The sequence below is a fragment of the Ammodytes marinus genome (assembly GCF_949987685.1).
Source record: "Ammodytes marinus genome assembly, chromosome: 8".
Lineage (NCBI taxonomy): Eukaryota > Metazoa > Chordata > Actinopteri > Uranoscopiformes > Ammodytidae > Ammodytes > Ammodytes marinus.
Window position 1 is genome coordinate 6987562 of NC_137212.1, and position 19925 is coordinate 7007486.

The window sequence follows — 19925 nt, forward strand, 5'->3', positions numbered from 1 at the left end:
AGCTTGTGAATGTTTTTTGTTGTTGCAAATGAGCAATGCAGCACTAGAGAACAAAAGAGGACATACGCTGCAGTGTGCATACGTGGATTCAGTGTGTGGGTGTATTGATTTATGTGGAGTAGCCTACAGTATTTCACATTTGAATGCAGCAGCCAAACCTTTTCTTTTTGTGAACAAACACACGTCTTTTGAAAATGCCATGAACATGCGTACACGTCAAGTCATGTTATCGTCACATATTCCACTAACTCTCCGATCACACATGTACACCTCTCAGTCTTTGGTGTACACATGTAAGCTATCTGTGTCAATAGGCGGTCCATGTAAACATATGGCGCCTAGTCAGTCTGCAAACAACATCCTATGCTGACGCTGCACTCAGAAATATACAGTATAATCCCCCTCCACAGCTTCCTCCTATATTATTGCAGTTACAGTAATTGTATGTGGGTTTTGAATGTCGTTGATCAAGTTACATTGTAGACAAATAATGCATGGAGGCGAGGAAGAGAACAAGATTATTTGATTCTGTTTTATCAATTTTGATATTCATTTTTAAATTCCTCCATTGTAAGTCTGATATTGCAATGCTAAATCAGTCGAGTTTTTCCTTTGCACAATATCAGGTTTCATGTGCTCCTCATTTGATCATTATCGTGACAGTTGCCCTCAAGCCACCTAAAATGTTACCTGTGCACTCTTCATTCATACTGGAGTGATGAGTGTGTGTGTGTTAGTCAGTGCGTCTATAGCGTGGCCAATACTGCTGATAACAAAGCCCCCGGCTGTCTCTGTAAACCGATCCCGGCTTCACGTAGAGTGGCAAAAAAGAAAAAAGCAGCTGACGCTCACCGCAAAGAGCTGTCCCACTGCCAAGAGCCCTTTCTTATTCCCGTATTTATTCACACTACTTTAGCCTTTGATGAAAAGACGTGCCAGTGATATTTCAGGGGCTTAGTGCAGACAAACAGCGTGGGTTTCATGTTTTTTTTTTACCGTGGCTTTTGTCTGAACCGCAGGGAGGCTGGAGTCACAGGTGTGAACTTGCCGTCACCCTCCCCACACACACACACGCACACTCTCCCACAACGCTTTTGCTGGCCGAGTCACGCCCGACTCCAATCAGGCATCTGAGCAGACGCCACAGGATCACCCAGGGTAACAATAGGACCTCAATCTGACGCCAAAGAAGAGTGCGCCAGGTTCATTCTATTAAAAAAAAGAGAAGGGAGAATAAAAGCTCTTTCATTTCTCAGTGACAGCGATTCATAAAGATATACAGTGAGTGATTTGTCGGCTATTAAAAGCTGCCGGCGTCGAGGGACGAAGAAGTATTTCTCAGTTCAAAGGTGTTCCAAAGTTCAGTGCAATTCAAAACTTGAATGAACCTCGGCCGCGATAAAATAACTCGGAACAAATTAAATCTCGATGTGGACATTTTTCTCACGCTCTGCCTTCTATCTCCCTCTCATCCAGGTGTACTGAAGGACTACCTGAGAGAGCTGCCCTACCCTCTGATAACCAAGCACCTGTACGAGGCAGTGCTGGAGTCCATGGCGGTGAGGCCTCTGAGGATAGGACCGGGGGGCTGTGAGAACGACCAGGCAGACACAGAGCACACAGTCAGTCTGCTGGACAACCTGCCGGAGGTGGAGAGGGTGAGGGAGACTGAACTTAACACAATGCTGCATCTAACTGTTATTGTAGCCCCTCATTGTCATTTCAATAGTTTCATATTAATGATAAATTATACAGAACGGGAACTAAAAAGTCTGATCCATAGTGGATTATTGAGGAAGATTTTGTTTCTTAACATAAGCCACAGCAAACATAAGAAGTGTTTTTGATTTGGATCCTATTTGGGACCAATAATATCCATTAAGTGGAACATTTTACATTTGTAAAGTAAACATGTCAGTGTCCTCTTGAATCTAATCTATATTGCTGTGGTGGTTAAAGCTTTAGCTGTAGAGAGGGATATTGCTTTGACTACGGTAGCAGTTGTTGATGAATTTATGACACTTTGGAGATGTGTACCATAGCTGTTTTGTGTCTTAGTCAAGAAAGCATCTAGCAGAAATATGTAGCGAAATATGTAGCAATAGACAAGCAATGTAGCATTAAGTAAAAACATTGCTCAAAGTGTAATTTTACTTCAGGAAGAAAGAAGAAATAAAACATATTTTACTGACACAAAATCCTTTGAGTAGAATGCTCAGTGTGGCTCTGCAGCTGCCAGTGGTACAACTACTAATAACATGTCTTATTTGTCTGTGTGTGTGCATTAATCAGATGACCTTGCGGAGGCTTCTTGACCACCTGAAGCTAGTGGCGTCCTACCAGGAGGTGAACAAGATGACGTGTCAGAACCTGGCGGTGTGTTTTGGCCCGGTGCTGCTGAGCCAGCGTCAGGATGCGTCCTGTCACACCAACAGAGTCTTCATCGACTCAGAGGAGCTGGCCAGCGCTCTGCACTTCAAGAAACACATCGAGGTCCTGCACTACCTGCTACAGCTCTGGCCAGGTGAGGGATTGTCTTAGGTCTTTCTTTGTCTTTAAAACAAGAAAGTGACTATATTCTGGTTATAACCCTTGCCGCGTTAAAGCTATAGCGCTTAAGTTTTTCCATAAGCGAACGTCGGCTGAACTAATTGACACAAAGTTGATTAAGCCTTTCAGCTCCTCAACACTCTCTGTATTTCTCAGTATGGCAGCGTCTACAAACTGGTGTCGCCCCCTAACACTGGTGCAGGAGCTTAGAAAAATCCCATGAAAGGTCTCAGTCGTTGATTATACTTCTAAGAATAAAACCTTGACGTACAGCAGAAGGTATGGAATAGATAAAATCCATGTCCAATCACCAAAGGCTTACCTCTTGTGGATGCGCCAACAGTGTTGTTGTAATTACTCAGAATTCCTCATGGGGGCAACATAAGTTTCGCACTATAGCTTTGAACACATCCCTACCAGTTATTTTCTTCTTTTTTTACAATCAGGTAATACATGTCTGTATATACAGCACCAGCCTCTGGCCTTGATTGCTTGAGGTTCTTGTGGTTCAGATCTACAAAGGGGCTGGGCTTTCTTTGATCATTGAGGTTATCCTATACTGGCACAAACACAGCTCTGATAGCCACTGGTTACCATATGTTAGCTCTGCGTGGAGGAAACATCTCCACATAGTGCTTCATCATGGCCGACTGAGCCAATCAAAAGCCCCAATGTAAACCAAAACTTTCAAGGCGTGGCCCCTCATCTTAAGATAAATCACAAACCAAGGACACTCACCAGACAGATACCCAGTACTAGCTTCACCCTGTCTGTCTGCACAGCTGCTCTGTGCCCGCTGCAGCTGTCCGCTCTGTGTGAGATATTATCAAAGGAACCCAAAGATTATTCAGGAGCAAATTCAGACTAATGAAAATAGAGCTGCAGGCCTAGTCAAATCTGTATTGGTCACAGGAACTAATTTGATATTTTTTTAACCTCAGGACTTTAATTTTCTTAATTTTCAGTTCACCCCATTTATTATAAATGTGTGAGCCATTCTGTGGCTGCCGTAATGCAGTTAATCTCTCAGCTACTGTAGATAATTACAACATTAACCAGTGTGCTTTGCCTACACGCGGGCGGAAGAGATAAGACTGTGGGCAAATTATTCGGACAAAATCTTATTAATGTGGTAGCTTAACTGGCAGTTTGCCTGTTTCTAACCTCATCTTCCTCTGGGGGTTATTCACATTTTTATATTGGAATGGGACTGTGGGGAAAATCCATTATTCACATTTGAATATGCACAGTCATCAGCCCAAAGCTGAGCTGGCTTACTGCGTCTTAATTAAAAGTAAGATGTTTTTCAGAGTGCAGTGAAAGTTCGTCTCATTGAGTCATTGTGTCTCGAGAGAAGACATTTTTCATAATTCACATGCACGCTGTAAGTAGAAAATATATATATATATATATATATATATATATATATATATATATATTAGAGGTGGGCATAGATTAATTTTTTTAATCTAGATTAATCTAGATTAATTTTGGAATTAATCTAGATTAATCTAGATTAAAATGGCTCATTTGAATTCATTCATAATATGTGTGTGCTCCCTAAATAATGACTCAAAGTAAGTCTTTGAGAACGTGTTTCTCAAGCCAGGTGGCTTTCATTTCGTCATCAGAACGAGTGTCTAATTATTGCGAACAAATAATATTCTAACAATTTAATCAGATATAAGGCTAAAAATCACAACATTGCACTGTTTTTTGTGCTTAAAAAAAACGAAAAAACTAATTTGTTGGGTAGGCTATAGGCTATAACAGAAAATAAAGCCATTACTTTTGTGCTTCAAGTGAAACATTAAATATAATTTTTACATAAATAATAAAGTCCTTATAAACTTTTCAAGAAGCTGGACTAGAGTGAATATTGGACAGGCTTTATAGGTCCATGGCTTTTACCTGTGGGACAGCGCTTCACCTAACAGCTGGCTGCAACACCAACCTACAGTCTATTGTGCGACGGAGAGCTAGTTATCATTAGCATCAGCGTTAGCCGACATCACGGCAACAGCTGAATAATGTAACACATTACACGAGTTACACTACATGAAAACAACGGGCTGTAGACGCTAGAGTTATAATTTCGTGTAGGAAACATTGTTGAGACTGGAATTTCGTACCACAGCGGCCGTTCCATAATACAGCACTCCCTTTAGCAATGGCTGAATATAAGACCTCCCTCTGCTGTGTATCTGCGGGAGCGAGTGGCATTAATAACTTAAAAACAGTAAACGTTTAACATGATTACGGGCGTTTAGATGCTTTAATCATATGCCGAATTTATAAACAGACCATATTATTAACAATAAATTAAGTTATGTACATGTCAGAGTTACGTACATGGATACATTCATAAGTAAACATTGAATAGACAGATTTGTGAAGGGGGTTTGGCGCTGAGTGTTACATTAGCGATCCTGCAGCCAGGTGGTGTGTGTCGTGGGCAAGTGATGGAGAGAGAGAGCGGCGGGTGTGTGAGAGAAGCTTCGCTCCTGCAATAAAGGCTCCTCAAGTGTCAACAACGGCCCCCGGCTATTATTACCCGACCAGAGAACACACGGAAGGGGGTTCACCCTGACGGCGAACAGCCATCGGCCCTGGAGGGAACCATCTCCCCTGAGCCGAACAGGAGGTGGAATAAGAGATTAACGGCGATATTTTTTTTATCGCCGATAAGAGTTTTGCGTTAACGCAGCACGTTAACGCCGATAACGGCCCACCACTAATATATATATATATATATATATATATTAAAAACAACTCAGAGCTCTTCAATGTAACCTGCATCTTTATCCAGATCTACTGATAGATGTGTGAAGAAGAACTGACTCCATGTCTGCTCTGGCTCTTCTAAATTTAACTGCATCATCCTCAGACTCCCACATTGAAGCAATTCTATGCAAACCGCTAAAGTCGAGCGCCCTCCACCCTCTGCTCTGCTTTACATCATTAGTCGACAGCTACACACACACACACACACACACACACACACACACACACACACACACACACACACACACACACACAGAACGAGCAACTGAATCAGTCAGCATTTGTGAAAACCATAATTGCAGGTAGCCTGGTGAATACCTAGAAGTGGAATTTCCAGAGATGGACAAAAAAAAGTGCAAAGATATTTTTCTAAAGGTGGATTCAGCCATTCTGGGGAATGCTTGTGGTCGAAATCACTTTGTCAAAATCTGTGAATGTCTCTTCATGATCCACTACCTATCTGTAGTGTGTGGACTGAAAAAAAGTCTAGTGTTAAACCACAGCTGAGGGTCTGTAAACGGGCTAGCTACGGTCCCCCCCCCTGGTCAACATACCAGTTCACAAAGCCTATGCTGTTTTTTAACACCAGATTTCTTTTGTAGCGGATCATGAGGAGATACTGTATTTACTGATTTTGATACGTGATTTTGTAAACGAGCGTTCTCCAGAATCATTGACTCACTCTTAAAGGGGAGGAGCGTCCATGCAGACAGTGACGGAGGGCCATGGGGTCAAGTGCTCTCAAGAAAATAGTTTTCTAATCTTCAGTAGGAGCCTGCACTCACTCCTGTCTGCAGCTGATGTCACCAGTGTCTGTAATGACATGTAATAATAACCTTGACAAAGCTTTCAGTTAAGGTTCAAGCCTTTTGTTTACACCCTCGGTACTATCTCTCCATTCTGTCCGCTCCAACCCGCCTCTCAGCGTAGGACTCCTGGACTGTAATTAAAGACATTCCAGGCTTAACCTTAGCCCTCGTCCCCCAAGGCTTCACCCTAACATTTCACAATCATTATGGGAGGTTTTTCAGCCGCCTCTTCACACCTCACACACACACACACACACACACACACACACACACACACACACACACACACACACACACTCACACTCAGCCCTCCAAGGCATTGTCGAGCAGGCTTCGAGTGTGTGCATGTCTATGGGCAAGTCGGACACTATAGTGACACTATTGACAAGAAGTGTGAGAGAGCATGAGCATATGAAGGGTTATTTTGCCAACTGCATGTGTGTGTGTAGATGGTTAGATGAGACACAATGACAGGAAGAAGTCTGTATGTTGTTATTGGCCTTGTGTGTGAGGAAACGAAGTTGAGCTTTTTTTGTAAGCATGTTAAGAAAATTAGCATTAGTTTGCTTAGTTAGTCTTGCTTAGTCTTAACTTTCTCTGGTGATACCTAATACCTTTTACCTATGTCATCAGTGAAGCAAGTCTGAAAAATAAAATATCCTCTTAAAGGAATATAATCTTAAGATTCTTAATTGTCATTGTACAAAACATATAGAAAAATGAAAGTCCTGCTCAAGCCTTAGCAGAGTTGGTTACATTTCAAATACTGTATTAGCAACAGCCACTCCTGATAAATGAAATGGAGTCAACATAGTAGTTCATAATCATAATTTTTATTGTACGCCTTCAAGGTCGTCTTTCAAACCCCTGTAGACAAAATAAAAAAAACAGTGTTGTTTTAGATTGTTACTCATGTACTGCACGTGACTTATACAGCCAAAACCTTTAACTCTTTTTGTTTGTTCCTTTCTGATCCAGTAAGGGAGAGCGTAGGTACACACAGATAAAGACAGACAGGTAACTGGTTGTGTTGGAGTGCTCGCTGTTCCCTTTTTTTTCATTGCGCAGTCAGATGATTTTTTTAGGTTTGGTTTAGTCAACAGCTGATAACAACTAGCACAGAAAGATGGCTTCATTCACAGAGTGTGGTGATGTGACTTCAGCATGCTGTATGTGAGTGAGTTTGAGCACAGCATGGCATGTTCAAATGTGTTTTATTTCAGTCATATTTCAGGGCTCCCTCAACTCAATCACTGGTTTATTCAGACAGTTGTGTTACAGAAATAATTCTTGTTTCTAAGGCATATCTTTCAGTGTTAATTTGACCACCGAGTTACCAGAGGGGGACTTAAAGGGCCAGTCCACACAAATTACAAAAGAGAATGTTTAAACACTTACTGTAGTTCTGATGTTATAGCTCTGCAGACTGTGTCCATTTTTGGCACTCAAAGCTGTTCGAAATTTTGGGACCTACATTTCTAGCTGTCTCCCGGTTTCAAGTCTGTATGCTATGCTAAGTTTACCAGCTAATTTTGGTGCCTTTCATATTTATCATACAGACATCAGAGTAGTATCGATCTTCTCATATACAACTCTTGGCAAAGGAGGCAACTAAATGTATTTCCAAAAAATGTTGAACCATTCCTCTTAGACTATTGCTTCAACTGTTCTAAATATCATACATTATTATTTACTCTTGCCTCTTCTTTGTCTTGCCCCCCTGTAGTTGTGGACCCCCTAGGCCTGTCCTCTGCCCCGGCCCCTGCTGCCCGTCTCACCCCCCCCTCCTCTGAGCTGCTGTCTGCCCCTCCCATACGGCGGAGGAAGGAGCGGCCCCAGGTCCTCAACCTATCCGAGGCCGAGATGGCGGGCGTGCTGCGGCCCAAAGCAGGGCGCCTGGACAGCCCTAGCAACCGCTACGCCGGCGACTGGAGCCGCTGCGGAGAGAGCTACTTCCCCTGTGACATGATGATGCTGCTGCCTCCTCCTCCAATCAGCAAAGAGGAGGCTGACTACGCAGACGTGCCCTTTGAGGATACGGAGGTCGCTGTGGAAGGGCCGGAGAAAACTGAGGACATAGTGGAAGATATAGGGGAGAGGGTCACAGCAGCATCGAGCCCTGTGTCGGATCGAGCCAATCAGGAGCCACCAGAGAGAGAGGAGGAAGTAGTAGTGGAGGAAGAGAATGAGGAAGTGGAGGAGGAGAAGCAAGTAGAAATAATAGATGGTTCGGGGGATAGTTTGGGCGATAGTTTTGACAGTGGGCAGCCATTAGAGGACAAGTGTGAGGAGTTAGAGGAGGAGGAGGAGGAGGAGAGGGTGTGCGATCATCACATCCTGCCCCCCCGCCTGCCCAAAGAGCACAGCTACCAGGCCTACATGAAGATCCAGGACATCAGCCCCGTGCTCAGCAACAGGGTCAACCTGAGAGACCTGCAGGAGAGCATCGACACGCTCATAGGAAACCTGGAGAGAGAGCTCAACAAGAACAAGCTCAACGCGGGATACTGACTCCATAGCGCACAGGCATATGATACACTCACAAGCTCGCAAAGAATGATGAGGTTTGGGGCGAGAACTTCTTTTACCAATCAAAGTGCTTCAGGATACAGCAACAGTGTTTCCATGGAGATCTGTGGGCACCATGGCAGCATAGCATGGCATGGCATGGCGCTGTGCTGCTGTAAAGACTTTAAGGACGAGATGAGAAGAAATGTATTGGGGCACTTCTTGGCATTTGTACTTTACCCATAGACATTCCATAACATTTGTATTTTTATTTGATCTTGTCGTATTTGTCAGTTTTTTTGTTTTCAGTCCGGTTGTGTGTTCCATGTTGTTATTGTTGCTTCTCTTCTTATTAGAAGAACCCATTGACCCCTCAGGGGTTTAAAAGGTGCCTTAATTGTGTGAAGGTGGTACGTCAAGAGGAAAATCCACCCTGAAATAAAATGGTTTCCCCTAGTATGATCTTGAATAGGCGTTGGTAACCAACAGGTAAACTGAATGTTAGAAGTTTTTCTTACTTTAGCATATATTTAGGTACGAACCTACCCTGGGTACTATGGGGCTTTACTCATGAGAGCTTTAAGGTGATACTGATGCCAACATTTTTAGAGCAAAGTTACTCATAAACAGTATCTGTTCACTTTTTCAAATTGACCATTTTCATAACAAAACATTGTTGTGCTTCCAGAGTTTCCCCACATAATTATTTGCTTGGCAGTTTCCTGGAGCAGCATTTGGACATTGAACATTTCCACATTTATGCAAAAAATCTGGGATTCATCTGGCCTTACAATTATGAGTTTGGTTTCCAACAGAAATACCTAATTAGGTCATCAAATTAATAACAATGTGCAAAGAAAACAAAACTATCCCTTTTGGCAGTGGAAGAAATATGTTCCAACATTTAGTTGAACCCCACTAACATTAGAGTTTGTAGCTTCTACTGTATTTTCCGAACATTGAAAAGACAGTGTTTAGTAATACGAACCAGGATCATAGAGAGGGGAACATGTGCACATTCTGTTTGAGGGTGGATTTCCTTTTTAAGGCAGCGGACAGCTTTTCTATTGAGGTATGAAACACTAAATGTTGTACAACAATGATGCACTTATGAGGCAGGCAGTAGTGTAGATTGTTCATTATAGTTCATGCAGTAAAAAAAATCAAAAGTAAAAGAAAGGAAGGCAGAATTGTGGGAGAACAAGCTGCCACATTGACCCCCTAAGAACATGGCTTATGATGTATTTACGTTTTGCATTGGTCGAGATGTTTAAACAGGCATGTACACCTATCAGAATTGGATACAAAATAATGGTAAAATCACTGTTATCTCAGAAAGATGTACAGTAGAAATGTGTTTGAATGTTTTAAGCAGGCAACTAAAAAAAACAGATAAATACTGTATGTTTGCTAAGTATGCTAACGGTTAGCTGTCACCACCTTAAAGTTGGTCTCACGCCTTCCTTCGTAAACTCACCAGGCAACACAATGCTGAGTTCAAGTCATCTATGGTGTTGTAAGGTGCGCTCGGTAGGCGTGCTAAGCTAATAGCTAAAATCATTTCCCCCAATCCTGATAAAAAAAAAACTCATCAATATTCTCATTTAGCATTTAGCAAAGAATAAAATGTTCTCGATATGTCAAACTATTCCTTAAAATAGAATAAAAAATATTTGTGCTTCTCCCAGCCTCGGCAAAACCATGAAACAGACACAGCCCAAATGTGAAGCACAATTGTCAGGGCGGCATTGGAAACTGTTAGCTAAGAAAGGGCTTCGGTTGGTACGACTTAAAACTAGCGGCCTGAATTGACAAAAGGACGCTTTCAGAAATCCAGGGATTCAGAATGATCAGTATTTAACCTATTATGTATATGTATATAATTATATAAATGTATTCGGAGTATATTATTTTTTACAGCTTCTATTTCAATGGCGTATTTAAATACTTCTGATGACCTCGTAGTGTTGACTTAAGTAGCGATAGTCCTCCTTTCCTCCCTTCCAAGCTACCTGTACACATCTTAATGTGCTGGACTAATGGTACAACTTTAGCTGTAAGATATATGTTAAAAATCGTGCTTGTGCAGAAAAAAAGTGATATTGTTATTTTTATTGTATGTTTGTTTGTGTATATATATTTGACATTGTTTTGTGTCTCTGGTGGACTAAGCTGTGTACATTTTTTTTTTAAAGGTACTGAACGTTGCATGGTCAAAAGCTTTACTGACATAAACAAGGCTTTTTCTCATTAGCCTTCGTGTTTGATATTTATGTAAAAGAAAAAAAAACTTATTTTACATTTCATTTGTCCATCACACTGTTCCTCCAATAGACGTATCGGTCAAGCTTTTCTCCAGAGGACTTAAAGGGCATGGCAACGGTTTGATGCTGTATATTAAAGTTTTATGTTTTAGCTGTACATATACAGGATTTTCAACATTACCCTAGAATATGTCTGTGTATCACTCACTTGCAGAAGGAATGACCTTGTAATGATGGATATTTGGTGAAGAGAACTCTTTTAAAATATATATTTTTCAGTTTAGTTGCTCCCTAACCACCACCAACACTACAGACCCAGCCCACACACACACACACACACACACACACACACACACACACACACACACACACACACACACACACACACACACACACACACACACACACACCTTTAACCTCCTTGGTGGTTGCGGTTCACAGTCCTGCTGCTTCATGGTAAAATCTCTGCTGTTTGTCGGAGTGGGGTCTGGTGGAAGTGACAGTTTCAGCAGGGGTCATTTCATACCATCTGTCTGCCCGGACAACACACAAAGAACCAGGGCCTCATTTACAGCATAGATAAAAACAACAACATTTGGAGTTCACTCACATCCCCGTCTGCTTTAGCATCCTCTCACTTATTGTCCTCTGTGTCCTTTGGAGAGAAAATGTCACTTAACAAAACAGAAAAGTGCTTTGTATTGATCCTGACAAAATGTATGGTCATAATAAAGTATATTATTTTACATGTGGACTGTGCGTTTTTATTTTTCTTCCACACGAGATGGAAAGTCAGCTCTAATCTGGTCTGTTAATGGTGTGTAGATTCCATATTGTACTACATGAATAGTACATTTTCCACAACACTATCAATTTGAGCTTTCCTTACTGCTGCCCATGAATGACCAGAACTACCAACCATTACAAGCTGACTCATTAAAACTCCCTTCAGATAGATAAACACGGGGACAGGGTTACACAGATCTGATTATACAGCTGTTAAAACAAAGATAAAACGTTTTTCTGTGCCCAAAAAAAATCTAAATTGCTCAGAATAATACATTTTTAGTGTCTTGTAAATATCTCTCTCCTATGCACATGGAAAAGCCTGGAATTCATTCATAAAAAGCTTTGTTATGATATTGTTTTATGCAAACACACATGGGTATGTTCCGGGACGTGGTCCTATAATCAGATTACTCTTGTTGACATGACTTGACACGGCAGCCACACTTTTGCCTCAAAACCCCTTTTAAACAGTCTTTGTTTTAGTTTAAACCCTTGGAGAAAATATGACCTTAACTACAGGAAACTGGACTGATGTTTATGTGTGTGTGTGTGTGTGTGTGTGTGTGTGTGTGTGTGTGTGTGTGTGTGTGTGTGTGTGTGTGTGTGTGTGTGTGTGTGTGTGTGTGTGTTTGGTTGTGTGTGTGTGTGTGGAGCCATATCTTTTGTAACTCAGCCTCGGCAGAGAAACAGATAAATAAATTCGGGGAATTGCCCTTGTTGGCTTGTGGGAATCTCCCACAATGTCTTCCAGCTTCAGGGACATTCCCAGGACGCAGCTGCATTTAGCTGTCCAGTAAAATCCACTTTTGGAAGGCTGCACTTTCACTGTGGCTCCAAAAAAAACACAAAAAAACATAACCAGCCTCTTGTGAGATGTATACAATTAGCCTAAACTTAGAACAACGTGTACCACAGGTAGTCCAACAAAACAGTTTTGCTGAAACGGTTAAAACATTCCTTTTGAACGTGAAATATTTTTTTTCCAAAATAAGATGAAAAACCAGGACCGTGAAAATTGCACCCAAGCATGCGGCTCCAGCTGAGGTGATACACATCTTTTGGCACTTAGCATGAGAAGCCAGAGCAGCCCCAGGGCCTTTCACCACTAAATGGTTTTAAGCCCTGTTTGATGTCGCTACTGTAGGTTCATATCATGTTTTTTTTTTTGTTTTTTTTACGGCTGCTGCATGCCTTGAACAGGTATGAGAAAGCTTTAGGGTACAGAATGTACACATTCCTGCCCACGCACTGACTGCGCCCTGGAGCCAGGTTTTTATATCCCAACTGAAGACAGGAAAAACATCTACCTGCCTATAAACATTTTGACTGGCATTAAATAGACGTGGAGCCAAATATTTCAGTGACACCTTAGAAATGTATATAATTTTGTTCCTCTCAGCCTCTAGTCATTTTGAGGGTCTTTTCGCGATGGAAAATGATTTACTCAACCATAGTAGAATTCCTTTTTTCAACACTTTTAAATTCCATCTTTAAACATCCGTGGGGAAACGGTTTTTCAATTTTGGTTACTACTAAATGCCAATTTTAAAAGCACTTCATCCATCCATGTTTGCCTTTCAGAGCAGTTCTCTCAGTCCCCCAATAAAAAAGCAAGAGTGAAATCCCATATGGAGACAGAGGTAGACATAATAACACAGAGCCTTGTTTGGATAGTCAGGGTCGCCACTTGATATCAGGCCGTCTGTCGGGGCGAAGTGAACTAAACTTTTGTTCATTTTCTAATTTTGGAGAGAGAAGAGATATGGGTCTCTTTTTAGGTAAACATCCTTGACAGCCACCTGCATGTGAAACCAGACCTTCTTCTCTCTCCTCTGTTTCCCTTAATCTGTGCCGACCTTTGAGTCAGGATCATGGCTGCGAGTCAACCAGCCAACCACGCAAACACACTCTGCCCTTTGTTTTAGATTTAGTTTGGATGGTGTAGTGTTAAATGTTACAATAAAGACTTTAAGGTCTGGGGCGATTGCACTTTCGGTCAGGTTACCCGCTCAGTGATTGATGAGGCTTTGTAGCAGACATTTTCAATCATCCACGTGACATTAAAGTAAAAAGCCGTTGTTGATAGTATAGTCAAATAGTTGTAAAGAAACATTTCATTGGAAAAACTCAAATGTCAACCTCACATTAGCACTAGATGGAAAAGTCAGGTGACCAAGAAGTAAGACTGTTTCATCCTGTGAGCACCATGATTTTCTGCACCACATTTTAGACAAATCCATTTCAAGGACATTCAGTCTGGAACCTAAGCTTTCCCTCTAGCTAAGTCAAAAAATGCTCTGTATAGTTGACAATACAAATTCGACTTCGAAGGGGCTTATTTGCTTTTTGTTCTAGATCTAGCAACAGATCATCAGCAGAGTAAGTTTGCTTTCTGAGAAATTCTATCCACTAATGAAAAACAATAAACTGTGGTGGAAAGGCTTCTTAATTCCATTTCAATACATCTGTAAAACAAACTCCACACACAGTCCCCAAATTGAATTTACTTATTTATTCATAAAACTTTCAAAACTCTCTTTGTTGTCTCCAGAGGAAGACTTGACAGAAACATGGGGAGCACTCTGGTCTTCTGATTCAATTATAGCTTCATGCTCAGTACAAGGATTACCATAGTCACTAGTGTACATGTCATTAGGTACAAATAACACAGTCATATTGAGCTTGTTCGAATCCTTTCATACGTCTTTCATTGGACGTGTTCGGAGAGGCCCAGGGTGGTTATAATGTTCTCCAATACACGATCCATTCGCTCCCTATAAACATGGGCGAGCTAAGCCTGGGTAATTGCTGGGAACCTTTTACGCAGTGACCCCATGGGCACACATTCCATACATGCAGGAGTGCCCTCCAATAGGAGGGCTATTAAACACATTTTTACCAAGGTCTCAGTCTTTCTGTTGTGTTTTTGTTTTTTTTGGAAGGTGGGGAGGCGTCTTTTGTTCCCTTTACCATCCATCCAGCCCCATGATCCAGCCGCTGTAACTTGGCAGCCCATCTGAGGGCCTCGAATCGGGGGCAGCTAGATCTCTTGACGCACCGCTGACAGATCGGCCTGTTCTAGACCGCGGTGATGATGAGAGAGGGAGCAGACCAGAGGAAAAGAAAGGGAGAGAAGATGAAGGAGAGAGAGAGAGAGAGAGAGAGAGAGAGAAAGGTGAAAGTGAAGAATGGCGGGAAGGAGAACACAGAGGGAGCGGCGCTTCAGATCCTCGTGCCCTCACACAACGTAGGCCCTCTCTCTCTCTCTGCTCTCCCTCTGTCCTCCATTGCTCTGTCACTCAGGACTAGACTATTTCATTTTAATAAGGCTAATCCCTTTGGAGAGGTAAGCTGCTCATCACCTCTCCCCCCCTCATGCTACTCCAGACGGGAGCAATCTCCTTTCAGGATGAGGGCAAGCCCTTTTTTTTTTTTTTTTGCTCCGCTTGATAGGAGAGAAAAATGTGAAAGGTGAGACTGAAAAAAGAGGCCTTGACAGCAGCTGTGTGGGTCTGCCTGGCTCAGTGGGAAGATTTGGGCTTCAGTCCGTGGTTTGATAAGCTTGCAGGTGGCACTACACCTTTTGTAGTAGTGATACTGCCTCTCGACCGGCCTGTAACATCATGCTGATACGAGGCAGTGGAGATAACTTTGTTCTTTGAGGAGGAAGTGGAGAGACACAGTTGGTATTTTAATGTATGCTATCACCGGCCTCCTGTCAGAAGAGCACTCTCCGGCTGTCAGCAGTAAAACTTAGTTTCCCCGCTTCAGAAGTCTCCTTGATGCTGGAAGACCCGCTACTATAGCCTTTTCTCTTAAAGGAACAGTTCAACATTTTCGGACAAAAAACGCCTTTTACACTTTTTGGCTGGCGTTAGATGACAACATTAATACCACAACTGTAGGATATGAATCCCATTAGGATGGCATGAAGATAAATCAATTTTGAAAGTGATTGCTTTTTTCACAAAATGTATTTCTCTTGGACTAGCTTGCTGTGAAAAACATCCCCTCTCCACATTGATTTCTCTTCATCCGAGAATCTAATTCTTTGGTGGGTATATTTGCATGACTGATGTTAATAAGTGGATTAAGTTTCACGAGCGTCAGCCTTTCCATGTGGGAGATAGCAACCCTAGCCCGACCCTAACCCTACAGAAAATTAATGTAATTCAATGTAAATAGCCCAAAAATGGACTGGCTTGCTGTGAAAAGCTCACCTTTCAAAATTGAATTCTCTTCATACGAGAATCAAATCCTTTGGTGGGTATATTTCAAGCCCCAACCACAGCGAGTTCTACCAGCATCCAATGCGGAAGTGACAAACATTTGAGTTCACTGAGTGGCCACTAAGGGCAGGTTTCAAAACAGAGCAATTTCTCATTGACACACATGTTAAATATGCCGTTTTCACAGCATTATTACCTACTTAAGGACTGGTCCAAAAAAACATTCTTGTCTGTATGTTTAGGTCATATCTCCACGACAACACTGAGGCGGGTGAATTTATTTTCTAGCAGGCTATTTTTTATTCTTTTAGAGGTTAAAATTTATGAATAATTAGGGGCACGATCTCTTGAGTGACAGCTAGCCGCCCGTTAGCCCTCACTATGCCTCGGAGGTATACATCAGCTAGATTGGCATATCTCGCTCCCCCCGACGTCACATCAATTTCCTTTTTTGGTAAAAGGAAATGAGGCGTAGTAAAAATCTCACAAGATGGCGACGCGCATAAGCCAGGACGATTGGATGTAGTTGGAATAATTGAGGTCAACCCGGATGCTACATCCATTTTATATACTATCTATGGTATATTTGCATGACTGATGTTAATAAGTGGAGTAAGTTTCATGAGCGTCAGACTTTCCTTGTGGGAGATAGCAACCCTACCCCTACCCTAATCATACAGAAAATTAATGGAATTCAATATAAATAGCCCAAAAATGGACTGTCTTGCTGTGAAAAGCACCCCCGCTCAAAATTGATTTCTCTTCATCCGAGAATCAAATCCTTTGCTTGGTATATTTGCATGACTGATGTTAATAAGTGGAGTAAGTTTCATGAGCTTTCAGACTTTCCTTGTGGGAGATAGCAACCCTAGCCCAACCCTAACCCTACAGAAAATGAATGGAATTCAATACAAATGGCCCAAAACAAAAATGGCCTGATGTAAATAAGTGGAGTAAGTTTCCTGACGCTCATGAAACTTACTCCACTTATTAACATCAGTCATGCAAATATACCATGCAAAGGATTTGATTCTCGGATGAAGAGAAATCTATTTTGAGAGGGGGTGCTTTTCACAGCAAGACAGTCCATTTTGGGACTATTTACATTTAATTCCATTAATTTTCTGTATGATTAGGGTTTGGCTAGGGTTGCTATCTCCCACAAGGAAAGTCTGACTCCCCTGAAACTTACTCCATTTATTAACATCAGTCATGCAAATATACCCACCAAAGGATTTGGTTCTCGGATGAAGAGAAATACATTTTGAGAGGGGGTGCTTTTCAGAGCAAGCCAGTCCATTTTGGGCCGATTTACATTGAATTCCATTAATTTTCTGTAGAGTTAAGGTTGAGCTAGGGTTGCTATCTCCCACAAGGAAAGTCTAACGCTCATGAAACTTACTCCACTTATTAACATCAGTCATGCAAATATACCATGCAAAGGATTTGATTCTTGGATGAAGAGAAATCTATTTTGAGAGGGGGTGCTTTTCACAGCAAGACAGTCCATTTTGGGACTATTTACATTTAATTCCATTAATTTTCTGTATGATTAGGGTTTGGCTAGGGTTGCTATCTCCCACAAGGAAAGTCTGACTCCCCTGAAACTTACTCCACTTATTAACATCAGTCATGCAAATATACCCACCAAAGGATTTGATTCTCGGATGAAGAGAAATCAATTTTCAGAGGGATTGCTTTTCACAGCAAGCCAGTCCATTTTTGGGCTATTTGCATTGAATTCCATTCATTTCTTTTCACAAAATTGACTTAGACTTTTTTCAGCATGCAGGGTTTCCCCAGTTTCCGGTGTTTGTGCTTAGCTAAGCTAACTAACAAAAGAGTGATATTGATCTTCTCATCTAGCTATTGGTGTGCAATTTAATGGGCCGATTGCATTTCACACATTTTACAAATCCACCTTTGAGCATAACTTACACCCAAAAAGCAAAATTCCAAAGAATTCATAATATGGATTTGTATTGCAGTGTGTCAAAAAGTTTCCATGGTCATAGGAATAGCCCATAAGGGATTTCCATATGTTTGCTTTGACAGACAGGCTGATAGTTAAGATGACAGATCCCACTCTGAAGGGACTGCAACTTGGTTTGGGTCTATGCCATTTTCACTGCGAGCCTTGGTTGCTGATGGACTGAAATTACAGCACGAAAACCAAATTCCTCTGGTATGAATATTGTAAATATTTCTTCAGTAAAATGCCTTCTTGTTTGATGTGGATCAGGCTGTAGAGCATCAGTCGCTGAAGGTTCAACAGGATTGCGTGTGAATCTCCTGCTTGAGAGGAAATCATTTCTTATATCAACACGCCTTTTTTTGTAAGATCGTACTGTAAGAGGTACTTTACAAAAGGACATACAGCATAAACAAGGAAAATGGGCTACAATAAATGAACAAATGATTATACCGCGGAACAAGAAGAATAATACAAAAGCACACAACTTAATTGTTACACTAAGATGGTGAGCATTATATCGGCATAACATCAGCATGTCAGCATATTAACATTAGCATTTATTGACCCTTAGCACACAATACAGGGAAATGCTATCCAGGATGCCTATAAGGCCAAAGCTGTGTTGGTTTCAGATTCAGTCAAATGCTTTACATATAGGCTATACGCTAGACAAACACACACACACGCACACACACACACTGGTAAATTGACAGGAATCCAAACAGTTCAGAGCCTTGAAATTAGAACATGAAAAGGAGTCTTGAGGGAACATTCCACAGCAGTGCCCTGGTCACCTGATCTCTTATGAGGTCAAGGGTCAAGTAATGAAACCTAGCACAAGTCTCTCACAGGTTCTGAAGAGAGACAGCTTTACGCTTTACGCCAATGAAACGCAGGGATGAATTTAAAACTCAGTGGCTGCTTTGAGTTTACGGATGCTAATTTGATTATTTCTCCATCAGACAAATAGCTTTTATTTTATTTTATTTTAAAAGATGCAAATGTGCTGTTCTGTGATCTGAAAAAATAATTTTCTGAAGCACGGGGACAACCTGGATGACTAGGTTTAAAATGTGCATAGTGCCCCCATATTGGGAGATTTAGGCAGCAGACCCCTCTCTCTCTCCACCTAACAGCCCTCCCCAGCAGGAGCAGCTAAGAGGCCGGACCAGAACAATGCCAAGGGAATGGCTTCATTTGCCAGGCCAGATTTACAGCCCCTCCTGCCCAGCACCTGCTCACATTGTTTCCCATGGATTTGGCTTGAAAACTTTCAAGAATTGGTGATAAACACCGGACAGCGGGCGATCCATCCTCTATATAGACACCCCACCAAGTTAAAGATTCCTTTTGATATTTGGGAAATCTCTTTGGGTTTAGATGAAGAAATCAAGTGAGGAAAATCCGACATCGTGAATACCCATCGTGCCATGGGGTGGGGTTACTGGGTTTATGGCTTTGCTGTAGTCTATTATCCAAAACATTAAAGAAGTGTGAGTGCTAAGCACAGCGGCTTAACCTTTCTAACAACTCTGCGTATGTCTGTGTGGGACCACAAATGCCTCTGTAGTGTTTACTTCGGATGCAAGATAATTCAATTGCACAACATTCTTTGCATCAGCCATTACAATAATAACTAACCGGCGAGAGTGAAGACAATCCCTGTGTGTGTGTGTCAGTGTGTGTGTGTATGTGTATCAGTGTGTGTGTATGTGTGTGTGTGTGTGTGTGTTGGTTTTGCAGAAGGCACATTCCTGAGCTGGCCTGGGAGAAAGTGAGAGGCTCCACAGAGGACACGAGGAACTGAAAAACAGAATTCCCAGAGAGGTTTTGAGGAGAGGGGACGACCGGTAAAGCAGGGGCCCCTTTTGTCACACGGGGCCTTGTTGGTGCCTGAGGGGCCATATGGACGCCTGCCTCTGTGCACCCTCACATCAGCCCATTATTCGCAGTCCCCTGTCCCCTATACACACACACACACACACTCCCCCGCTCCGTGACAGGACCGTCCACATAA

At 41.9% G+C, this 19925-nt stretch overlaps 1 protein-coding gene across 2 annotated transcripts in view; it reads left to right on the forward strand.

Moving 5' to 3' along the window:
- The window catches only part of syde2 (synapse defective 1, Rho GTPase, homolog 2 (C. elegans)), a 47803-nt gene extending 36187 nt beyond the window's left edge, over positions 1-11616 (forward strand). For both annotated transcript variants that reach the window (XM_080033248.1, XM_080033249.1), the window contains exons 6-8: positions 1477-1658; positions 2293-2524; positions 7870-11616. In XM_080033248.1, the coding sequence (XP_079889374.1) occupies positions 1477-1658; positions 2293-2524; positions 7870-8654 (1199 nt within the window). In that variant the 3' untranslated portion in view covers positions 8655-11616. The remainder of the gene's footprint in view (positions 1-1476; positions 1659-2292; positions 2525-7869) is intronic.
- Positions 11617-19925: the final 8309 nt, after the last annotated feature.